The 11,672-nt window shown below is 49.7% G+C and overlaps 4 protein-coding genes across 4 annotated transcripts; 2 read left to right on the forward strand and 2 right to left on the reverse strand.

The window, feature by feature from the left end:
* Positions 1-164: 164 nt before the first annotated feature.
* Positions 165-602, forward strand: TRUGW13939_01163 (uncharacterized protein; the record flags this gene model as incomplete). Its single annotated transcript, XM_035484366.1, has 1 exon — positions 165-602. The coding sequence occupies one exon, from the start codon at positions 165-167 to the stop codon at positions 600-602; it is 438 nt and encodes a 145-aa protein (XP_035340259.1).
* A 435-nt stretch (positions 603-1,037) lies between these two features.
* On the reverse strand, positions 1,038-2,121 carry TRUGW13939_01164 (uncharacterized protein; the record flags this gene model as incomplete). The annotated part of the gene is made up of 2 exons (XM_035484367.1): positions 1,038-1,892; positions 1,960-2,121. 2 exons carry the CDS (start codon positions 2,119-2,121, stop codon positions 1,038-1,040), a joined length of 1,017 nt encoding a protein of 338 aa, XP_035340260.1.
* Positions 2,122-3,090: 969 nt separating this feature from the next.
* TRUGW13939_01165 (uncharacterized protein) lies at positions 3,091-8,605 on the forward strand (the record flags this gene model as incomplete). The annotated part of the gene is made up of 5 exons (XM_035484368.1): positions 3,091-3,323; positions 3,441-4,842; positions 4,896-7,262; positions 7,323-8,547; positions 8,601-8,605. The coding sequence occupies 5 exons, from the start codon at positions 3,091-3,093 to the stop codon at positions 8,603-8,605; spliced, it is 5,232 nt and encodes a 1,743-aa protein (XP_035340261.1).
* Positions 8,606-9,035: 430 nt separating this feature from the next.
* TRUGW13939_01166 (uncharacterized protein) lies at positions 9,036-10,640 on the reverse strand (the record flags this gene model as incomplete). Its single annotated transcript, XM_035484369.1, has 1 exon — positions 9,036-10,640. The coding sequence occupies one exon, from the start codon at positions 10,638-10,640 to the stop codon at positions 9,036-9,038; it is 1,605 nt and encodes a 534-aa protein (XP_035340262.1).
* Between the last annotated feature and the right edge of the window lie 1,032 nt (positions 10,641-11,672).

Raw genomic sequence — 11,672 nt, forward strand, 5'->3', positions numbered from 1 at the left:
CATTCAACAATGGCGCCGAAATCTGCATCGGAAGCACCAAAGATTGGGATCCAGGCGACAGCCTCTATGACAGCGGCATTTTTATCAGGAAAGCCAGATACTCTTCTCGCTTTGGGCATGGACCGAGATATAGCAGCCAACTAACATGCTTCCATCTAGGCGCAATGACCGGCCTCTCAGTCATCTGCGTGCCAGTTCTCCTCGAAACCAACACCGAGGCGAGCCACTTGTACCGCCAATGGGCTCGACTTTATCACTACGGGCATATTTGCATGCCTACTATCGCTGTCTCAGCGACAGGGCTGTATGCATACGCTGCTCTCCGACATCGCGCCGCCAACAACAAACAATGGCTCGTCTACGCCATAGCGGGTGCAACGACAATCGCAATAGTGCCATTTACTTGGTTGATTATGACATCGACTAACAACACCTTGTTCCAACTACATGCATTAGCGGTGGCGTCGCCAGAATCAGGGGATCTGAGTACCGCACACGAGCTCCTGGTGAAATGGGCGTGGTTACACCTCTGTCGCTCCGTGTTTCCTCTAGCCGGTGCAATTGTGGGGTTTTTTGGCGTACTGAAAGAGCTCGGTATATAGTTGTGTAACAATCAGACTTTGGCTGGTTGTTGCTTTTGCTTGGAGGGGATTTATCCCGGGCTCCGACGTTGTACTATGTCGGGATGATTGTGACAACTTCCCGATCATCTATTTCGGGCGAATTCTAGGAGCGAAAAGTTGAAAGATGCTGTCGAGATTAGTTGTTTCCAAATCTCTCACATTTGCCCTATGCCAATCGACATGATTTAGAAATGATTTGAGGTTTAACGTTGAACTGTTTGAGAATACTTCAATATTGATAGTCGCAACCATTCCATCACCCACTGAGCTGTTGTATAGAAACAAAATAAATGTTAACTAGATATTCAATTTGAACCTCACAACTAGCATCTATAACGAGCGTAGTCCCAAACTCCACATTTCGTAGACTGCATCCAAAAAAAAACACAAAAAAACTCAATCTACTGACATATATCATGTCGGAATCTCCTGGATATGAACAGTCACGAGCGACGGAGTCTTGACGTCCTGAAACCGCCGCATCACAGTCTGCTGTATTGCCTCTACTGAATACCACTTCTTCTTGCCACCTCTCATCTCAAACGCGACCTTGCTGTCGCCCGCCAGCTTGCGCAGAACTTCGTCGATAAAGGGCTCCAGGGCGAGGGTCCGCGTGCTCTCGTCGACTGATTCGCCGTAAATCTCAGTGACAACATCCTTCACAGTCGCACTCTTCTCTCCCCTTTTGCGAACCCGGTCAAGGGCTTGTAAAACCTGTCGTTCACGACGAATTTTGGCACCCAACTCGCCCTCGATCTTGGCTGGTAGGTTGGCTATTGTAACTCCGTGTGCAGAATAGCCGATGGTGCACTTTTGGGCGAGCATTTTCTGTAGACTGCCCATGAATGTGCCTAGATCTTCTACTGCGCTAGTGCCGTGACCGAGGATATTATCACCGGTGAACATTGCTTTTTCCTCTTCGAGGATAAAACACATGTGGTCCTCTGAGTGACCTGGAACATGCAAGGCTCGCACTTTTGCTCCGTCAACTTGGAATATCTGCCCATCAGTAATGTTCTGCTGGCCTTTGTCGGGCTCGTTTTTGTAAATAGAATCCTCAAGGTGTGGGTACAACTGTATAAGGTCAGGAACACCACCGGTATGATCACCGTGCCAGTGTGTCAAAAGTACGTGTGACAGTTTAATATTCATAGACTCGAGATTCGAGGCAACCAGCGCGGCCCATGCTGGCTCACCACCGCCAGTATCGACCATGACCCGCTCATGGCCGGTGCCGATAATGTATGTGTTTGTTCCTTGGAATGTAAACTACTCAAGGAAATCAATTACTGAAATGACGCCAGATTTCCTCAGGAAAATGTAGGATCTTTCTTACCTTCCCTGGATTTTGACCCAGGATGCGGAGTACTCTCGGTGTCAGTTGTTCAACATCTGCTAGGTGCGGGAGATTTGCTGTTTGGCCTTTGAGATATTCGTCAAATGCACAGATGTTTAACGATTTATTGATCTGTCGATAACCCCCTTTGTCGTCCTCCATGGCGATTCACTAACTTATAATATGCAGTTAATATTGTAAAAATGAGGATGATCGTACTAAGATGGCTTGGGTGAGTTGATTATGAAGAAGTCGTACTAAAGGCAAAGATAGAATTGCGTAATGAAGGGCTTGGTGGAGAGTCAGTCCTTCCGGTTGAGATGCTTAACAAAGCCTAGCCTGCTCTATGCATATAGACTAAGGTCTGATACAGGAATTAAAAATTGAGCCGACATTATCTGACCCTGGACATTCTTGTGCGGCTGCATTGTCGGGTCTCCGACAACAAGATTCCAGATTCGGAGTCCGATATTATGCCATCCGAGGAGATAGCATCTATTTCAGCCCTGAACTCTTTCATGTACGATCCACAACCTGGTCTAAACCCTCGGATAGTTGTATTCGGGATAAATCACGGAGATTTCGGCATAGCTGAATCAGTGGAGATTCACTCTGTGCCGCCAGATCGAATTAGAATGCTTGGCTGAGGCTGAGAACCTCTTTATCGTGCGAATCAGCTCATTTCAGGAACGGAGTGTTGTCCACCAATAGACAGAGTCTCGGAAAAAAAGCCTTCCTTGTTCGTGTAAGCGTCAGCCGTTAAGCAAAAAGGGAGAATGACAGGGTTTAAGTGCTGGTTTGGCTGTATTAACCCAATAACCCGATTAAGAGAGCATTCCCGATGGATATGACTTGATAGGGGTGGTGGAGAAGATCCACCGCGTCAAAATTAGAATAATAAGTCACGAGAAGCCCTCCAGTTAATGTGTAGAGTTCGAAGTTTGATTTATTCTAACAACCAAGATACTCCTTTCGTAACTATCCTCTTCGCAGGGGGTTTTGCGTACGTCTGGTGCATCCATTTGCCTAACGGGGTTTCATGCTTCTTCCCCCACGCTTGTTCGGTTATCCATATTGATGCCCATATACACCCCTACCACAAGCTCAGATTCCGACGGGGGCTCGCCCAAGATGGAGCTCGTATATTTCAGCAATGAGTTCCCGAGGGAAGACCTCCAGGACCTATTCCGTCGCTTGCATAACCATAGCAAGGGCAAGAATCACCCTGTCTTGGCTCGCTTCATACAGGAAGCTACATGGGCAGTCAAGGATGAAGTTCGTCGACTTCCAATGGAGCTGCAGCAGCTCATTCCACCGTTTGAAACCCTTTTAAGCTGGGTAGAAAATACTGAGCTTAGAGAAGGGTTGATATGCGGTGCTGTGGATGGGGCTCTTCTCATTGTTGTACAATTGGCGACATACATTGGGCAAGTGAAGCCTATTTCAAGGCCGGTAGCATACGGCTAACGGGATATCATTAGATATGCAGAGAATCACCCTGAATCGCTGAGTGACTTGACCAATACATGCCTTGCTGGTCTAGGTATTGGCCTCCTAGCCTCGACTGCGGTTTCCCTATCATCGACATTGGCTAGCTTGCCCCTGGCCGGTGCAGATGCAGTCCGTCTGGCCTTCCGCTTAGGAATACATGTCGAAGGCGTCTCAGAAAACTTGGAAGCCCGTGATCTGTCGGAAAAGCCTGATACGTGGGCGTACGTGGTTCACAATGTAAACCCAGAAGCCGCCCAAAAGGAGTTAGACGACATGCACTCCCTACTGGAGACCCCAGAAACTGGCAAGCTCTTTGTAAGTGCCGTTAGCCGGACTTCAGTAACAGTGAGCGGGCCTCCGTCACGGCTAAAAGTGCTGTTCAACAAGTCTGAATTTTTCCGTGGGACAAGATTTATTGCACTGCCAGTCTATGGTGGTCTCTGCCATGCACCGCATATTTTCGGCGACAGAGACATTCAGAGCATCGTCTATAGAAGCTCGCTGAACAGTATCAGCACAAATGCCTGCCCAGTCGTGCCAGTATATTCGACTAGCACAGGCTTACCATATCCAGCCAAAACTGCGACAGAGCTCTTTGAATCCGTAGTTGCCGAGCTTCTCACACAGGCAATTCATTGGGATCGCGTCATTCTCGGTCTGCTTGACCGAGGTAAATGCACCGGAGCCTCTGAGGCGGTATTGCATTGCTTTGGCAATTCCATTGCCCTGAACGACCTCAACACGGCCTTAGAGAATGATCTGCCGGAGCTCGAAATTGTGGTCAACAGCCTCATCGCATGGATCTTTCAAGCCTCACCAACAGGCACCATACCCCGCGGCCCTGCACAGTCAAAGCTTGCCATCATCGGCATGTCTTGCAGACTCCCAGGAGGCGCAAACAATACCGAGAAGTTCTGGGAACTCTTAGAACAAGGTCTGGATGTTTCTCGGCGCGTCCCAGCTGATCGATTCGACATTGACACGCACTTTGACCCAACTGGCAAAGACCTCAATAAGAGCATGACGGAGTACGGGTGTTTCATCGACGAGCCCGGCTTGTTCGACGCCCCCTTCTTCAACATGTCTCCACGCGAAGCCCAAGTTGTTGATCCGCAGATGCGCCTAGCCTTGGTTACTGCATACGAAGCATTGGAACGTGCGGGATATGTGGGTAACCGAACTGCTTCCACACAGTTGCAACGAATTGGTACGTTTTATGGCCAGGCTGCTGATGACTACCGCGAGGTCAATCAAGGCCAGGAGGTCAGTACCTACTACATCCCTGGTGGATGTCGTGCCTTTGGCCCTGGCCGTATAAACTACTTTTTTAAATTTTCTGGCCCGAGTTACAGTATTGACACTGCCTGTTCTTCGGGGCTTGCAGCGATTGAGGTGAGTTTTTATCCAAGAGGTTAGATCGTTCAAAATTTCTAATAAATTATCAGGTAGCATGCCAGGCTCTGTGGAGTGGTCAGGTGGACACCGCCGTGACTGGTGGTGTCAACGTGTTGACCAACCCTGATGGCTTCACGGGATTGTGTAATGGCCACTTTCTCACCAAGGGACACAATGCGTGCAAGACCTGGGATGCTACGGCTGATGGGTACTGTCGAGCTGACGGCATTGGGTCCGTGGTGATCAAGAGACTCGAAGACGCCGAAGCAGACAACGACAATATCTTGGGAGTCATTCTTGGCGCTGGAACGAATCATTCGGCTGAAGCTGTTTCCATAACTCATCCGCACGCGGGCCATCAAGCCTATCTCTCACGCCAGGTACTTCGTCAAGCCGGGGTAGATCCTTTGGACGTGTCGTATGTCGAGCTCCACGGAACTGGCACGCAGGCCGGAGACCATGAGGAGATGCAGGGGATCATGGAAGTGTATGCCCCTCTCACAAAACGCCGCAGTAAGGACCAGCCCTTGCACATTGGCTCTGTGAAAGCAAATGTCGGCCACGGCGAGTCTGTTGCTGGAGCTACCTCGTTGGTCAAGGTGCTTCTCATGCTCCAAAAGAACGCCATTCCACCCCATATTGGCATCAAAACAGAGATAAATCCCAAGTTTCCCCGAGACTTTGACAAGCGTAACCTGAATATCCCATTTGAAATGACGGTCTGGCCGCAGATTCCAGGCAAGAAGCGGATTCTTGCTGTCAATAATTTTGGTGCCGCCGGTGGAAACACGACCATGGTCTTGGAGGAAGCACCAATTCGCGATATCGAAGAAAAAGATCCTCGTCAAACTCATACGGTCACCGTGTCGGCCAAGACTAAGGGATCACTTTCGGGGAACCTTGAGCGATTGATTGCACATCTCGATGCGCATCCCGATATCAACCTCGCTGACCTTGCGTACACGACAACTGCACGCCGGTACCATCACAGCCACCGAGTTGCAATTGCTACCACGGATGTAAACCATCTGAAGAAGCAACTGGCTTCTCGCTTGGAAAAGGTTGATTCGATCAAGCCTGTTGGAAAGTCTGGGCCGCCGCCAGTTGCTTTCACATTTACAGGTCAGGGAGCCTCGTACAAATCGATGAGCCTGGAATTTTACCGAGACGTGCCTGTGTTCCGAGAGCACATTCAACATCTCAACTCTCTTGCCAAAGGTCAAGGATTCCCGTCTTTCATTCCCGCACTTGATGGATCACACCACCAAGACCACGCACACTCTCCGATCGTTACTCAGCTGGCACTAGTCTGTACTGAGATTGCTCTAGCCAAGTACTGGGCTACTCTTGGAGTCAAGCCAGACGTGGTCATGGGCCATAGTCTAGGTGAATACGCGGCAATGCATGTAGCCGGAGTCGTCAGTGCCAACGACACCATATTCATGGTTGGACAGCGCGCTCGGATGCTAGAACAAGAATGCGAGATTGGCAGTCACACCATGCTGGCAGTACGAGCGTCTCTTGCCCAGATTGCAGAGAGCTCTGCAGGCAGGCCACACACGATTGCCTGCGTCAACGGACCCTCGGACACGGTGCTAAGTGGGACCAAACTCCAGATGGACGAGATCGCACTCGTCCTAGAGGCAGTTGGATATCGTTGTATCAAGCTTGATGTTGCATTTGCTTTTCACTCCGAGCAAACAGACCCTATCCTAGACAAGTTTGAAGCCCTTGCCAAATCCGGGGTGATATTCCAAGAGCCAAAATTGCCCGTCATTTCACCACTGCTCGGGAAAGTGATATTTGATGGCAAAACGCTAAATGCAAACTACGTTCGTCGAGCCACGAGAGAAGCAGTCGACTTCCTTGCAGCATTGGAGAACGCGCAAAACATCTCTGCCGTAAGCGACGAGACCGTCTGGATTGAGATTGGGCCGCACCCCGTCTGCACTGGCTTCGTCCGGTCAACCATTCCGACCACCCAGCTCACCATCCCCTCTCTGCGGCGGGGTGAGGATAACTGGAAGACTATGACAGAAAGCATGGCAGCTCTTCATCTTGCCGGGATCGATGCTAGTTGGAATGAGTTCCATCGCCCATTTGAAAAAAGGCTGCGTCTACTTGATTTGCCGACTTATGCGTGGAACAATAAGACTTACTGGCTGCAATACAAAGGAGACTGGTGCTTAACCAAGGGAAATACATTCTATGATGCTGAGAAAGAAGCCGCCAAGGCAAAGCTCATCTCAAGGGCACAATCAACAAGCGAGGTGCAGACATCTACCGTGCAGCAGATAATCGAGCAGAATTTCCACGGTTCTGCTGGTACAGTGGTCATGCAGTCGGATGTTATGCAACCGGACTTCCTCGCCGCCGCCTACGGACATCGTATGAACAATTGTGGTGTGGCAACTTCGGTGAGTTTCCTGAGTTTTTTGTCTTTATTTTAGATTTCAATATAAGCTGACATGTACAAGTCCATTCATGCGGATATTGCGTACACCCTGGGCGAATACATACACCGCAAACTACGGCCTAAGACAAAGCAGGTGCATATGAACATTGTAAATCTGCACGTAACCAAAGGGTTAGTAGCTCAGAGCGACACCAAAACACCTCAATTGATCCGTGTGACCGCGACTACTGCCAATATCGATATGATAATTGTCGACCTGACATGGCAAAACGTCGACAACGACGGCAACGCCAGTGAGCCATTTGCTACAGCTCAGATACTCTACGGCGAGGCATCCGAATGGCTCTCCTCATGGGCCCCCATAGCGCATCTCGTGCATGGCCGGATCGAAGCACTAGAGAACATGGCTGCAGTGGGTCAAGCAAACCGGCTCTCACGCAACATGGCCTACACGCTTTTTGCCAGCAATCTAGTCGACTATGCAGAGAAGTACCGCGGTATGCAGTCTGTTGTGATGCATGAACTGGAAGCGTTTGCGGACGTACAGCTTACTACCAAGGAGGGCGGCGTGTGGACTGTGCCGCCGTACTTTATCGACAGTGTAGCGCACTTGGCTGGGTTTATAATGAACTGCTCCGATGCAATGGACACGAAGAATAACTACTGCGTGACCCCTGGCTGGAACTCAATGCGATTTGCCAAGCCATTAGTTCCTGGCGCCAAATACCGGTCGTATGTCAAGATGCTTCCAACTGTCGAGGATCCTACCGTCTACTTTGGCGACGTCTACATCATGCAGGACAACGTTATCATGGGTGTGGTCGGGGGAATGGAGTTCCGTCGCTATCCACGTATTCTCCTTGCGCGGTTCTTCTCGCCTCCGGACAAGATGGCAGCCCTGGAGGGCAAGACAGCTACGGCAAAGCCTTCAGTGCTAGTACCAAAGCCCGTGATAGAGGCAAAGCCTCCCAGTGCAACTATCAAACCCGAAAAGACCCAGTCTACACCATCCGCGGCAGATACAACGCCGGCAGAACCCAAACCAGCAGCAGCAGAGACAACGGTTGAATCAGTTGCGTCCTCCGGCAGCATCACCGCCAAAGCTCTGATGCTCATTGCCAAAGAGGCCGCTCTACAGATCTCCGAGCTAGAGGACGACGCAAGTTTCTCCCACCTGGGTATCGACAGTCTGATGTCGCTAGTCATCTCCGAGAAGTTCAGGACGGAGCTGGACGTCAAAGTCGGTGGCAGTCTCTTCTTGGATTATCCAACGATTGGAGACTTGCGTAAGTGGTTGGAGGAGTATTATAGTTAAGTTTTACTAATTGGTTTTAACAAGAATGATTTTGTTTGGTCGTGCATGCGTTTGGCGTTTTTCTTGCTTGACAATTGGGTGATTACATGAGAAGCTCTTCCAAATGATACTTGATTTAGTAACGAAATTGAATGAATTGCATACATCTCATAAAAGCTCATCTCAAATATTTATCCCTTTAGGAATATAATTACCCAATCGGGTAGGAACGGAACAGTCGTGATTGCAAATTTGTCTTTCAGAGTTCTTTCTAATATTCAAGTAGCAATCTATCCGTAGAGTTAGATACATGATTCGTTACATCGTCATCGTCAATACAATGAAATCACAGGCTGAAACATAAAAGATCGATGCGCTGGCTTCTTCAAATCGCCAAGAAGCCAACTAAGTCAAGAATAAATGCTCGTATATGCAACAACTCCAACACTCCATAACAACTTCATAAGAAATGCAAGACAATTACATCATACGGAACACCAAATCAGAGGCAAGTTCTGGTATACTATCCAAAAGCTCTCTCAGTCCTCCACCGGGCCCGGCTATGACACTGACCCCAGATCCGGGACCATGAGTGGGCGAAGACGGCACCCGAATAGACGCAGGAACATAAAAGGCGAGCTCGCGCATCTTGCACGCGGCATACTGGGCGACCAATTTGCGCAGCTCGCTTTCGCGGAGCAGTGTCGCCGAGGTCTGGCTCTCGGGCTCGAATCTGTTGGTCTTGTGGTACGTATACCTGAGAACCTCCAGGAACATACGGGCATGGGCATCGAACTGGTTCGCCTCGATTTCATCCAGGTCTCCCATGTCATTCTCAGACGGAGGGATCAGCGCGTAGTCGAGGAGTTGACGGTGCAGCTTCTTTAGACACAGCTGAGCGAGGCCGGAGATTAGGTAGCGTGTTGCAAACACATAGACCTTGGCGTGGAAGAGGATATAGGGCACTTCTACTTCGGGTTCGGCCGGTGGCGAGGGAGGTCGATGGAAGTATTCCAACGAGGCGAATTCCTCCCACGAGCTAATTCCCTTCCTCCGTGGAGCCGAGATTCGCTGTGTCGCGAACGAGGTGTCAATCATTGGCGCTTGCGCCGAGTGCTGCAGCCGTCGAGCATCACGGTCTCCAGCCCTGCCATCCACAGCGCCAGGCGAGAGAGGCCGATCCCACCAGTCCGCGTCAGCGCCAGACGGGCCATCCTGAAAATCCTCTCCGGGGTCCGTCTCAATAGCGCAATCGTTGTCCGGGTCATTCTGCTGTTCAACTTGGAGCCGGGGCCGGGTTGGGGCTTCCTCGATATCCTTGCTTTCAAAAGGCGGCGTACTCGGTGGAGTGAGGTTTGCTACTGGAGCTGCTTCCTCAACTGGAGGTGGTTCTGGGGCGGCAGCGGCAGCGACTCCTTTCTTCTTTTTCTTCTTGTCCTTTTTGCTAGCCTTTCTTGATGGTTGGTTGAATGATTGTTCTTCCTCTTCTGGTTCTTCCGGTTTTGGTCCGAATACAGGTCTTTCGACCTGTTCATCTAGCAGGGATGGTTCCTCTGGCGTGACCTGCTCATTCTGCGTCTCAACAGCCTCTTCAAAGGGATTTTCCCAGTCCAATCCGAGCTGCTCGTGTCGCGGTAGTCTTCTCAAATCACCTCGTTCTGCGGGGGGAGGAGTCGGCGCCGGGGGAGGTAAAAAAGAAGCCACGGAATGAGTGCGCAAAGCAAGATGTCTTAGCGAGGGTGGTGGCGCTTCAGGCTCGTCCTTTTGCTCTTTTTGCTCTTTTGGTTCCCTCTGCTGCTGTTGCTGCTGCGGGGGTTGGCTCTGTGGACTCGGTTGCGGCACCGTATACTCGCCGGTATATGCATACTGAGTGAAAGCAGCAAAGACCTCGACCTCTTCGTCCTCTAGCACGGCGATACGATGCTTTGACTCGCGCGTCTGCCCATTGTTCATGAGGTGGTCTAATGGCTTCGAGACATGTCTGGCCAGGCCGGACTGGATGGTCAGTTTGGCGTGATCTTTGCCGACCAAAAAGGTGAATGGCGGCGAGGATACGATCCTGCGAGAATTAATATGGCTTTTCATGGACATGTATTTGCCAGTGGGAAATAGAATATGTATAGTTACCTGCTAAAATCCGGAAAAGACTCCATGGTCGACACAACGACAACAGCGACAAAATTCAAACTGAGATGAACGAATTCCCGCGTAAAAAGAACAGGAAAGCCTCAAGAGAGAGGCGACCTTGTTCTTTTCTCAGACAGAGAAAAAACAAGAAAATGTAACACCACCGTGCTCTTCTACTTTTTCGCAGCTCCCCGACCTCGTGTATGCGGTGGCTGGGAGGGCACGAGCTTTAAGAAAGAAAGAAAAAAACCGACCGAGGAAAAAAAAATTGTAGCATGCAGGATGACTACGTGGCACAGATTGCCAACATGCTTGTCGCGCTTTACCAAAGACGTTCTCTTATGGTCTGTGAGCCTGGTAAGCGCCTTGGTGCGTGCCACGATGCGGCGCTAGACGATCGTGATAGACTAGAAAGTGTGATGATAATGAGGGCGAATACTGTAAAAACGGAGTCTTTCCAAGTCCTACGCGTAGAGGCTGTGATCATGCGAGCAGGACAACTCTGCATATGCTGTATTATTATTTCTTTTTCTAATTTTTTTTCTTTTCAATGCGTTATGATTCCACCTGTGTACATACAGGATGCATCGGGATGAACCCGCGGGGGCTGGTTTCTGATATTACAGAGGCAGGGAATAATAATATTAATAATCGACAACAGGCCAATAGCAAGCTCTGTCTGCAGGCTAAAAAAAGCAGAAAACAATGACAATGCAACATGTATGCCCAATCTCTGTATAGCGCGCGAGGCAAGCTCGGATGTTGGTGCCCATCGGGGCTTGCTCACCGCTTGTTTACTGGTCGTTTTAGGCCTTGCATGAGCTGTTGATATTTTTGGGTTTGATTATTATTATGCAGCATGTGAAATTAACTTTTTTTTTTGGTATTTCTTTCTTGGTAATTGCTATCGCGCGTAGATTTTGCGCAACACTTGATATCTTACTACTCGTACATGGCCAATAAAAATACTAAACACAGCTAACCAGACAG

The sequence above is a fragment of the Talaromyces rugulosus genome, chromosome I (genome assembly GCF_013368755.1).
Source record: "Talaromyces rugulosus chromosome I, complete sequence".
NCBI lineage: Eukaryota > Fungi > Ascomycota > Eurotiomycetes > Eurotiales > Trichocomaceae > Talaromyces > Talaromyces rugulosus.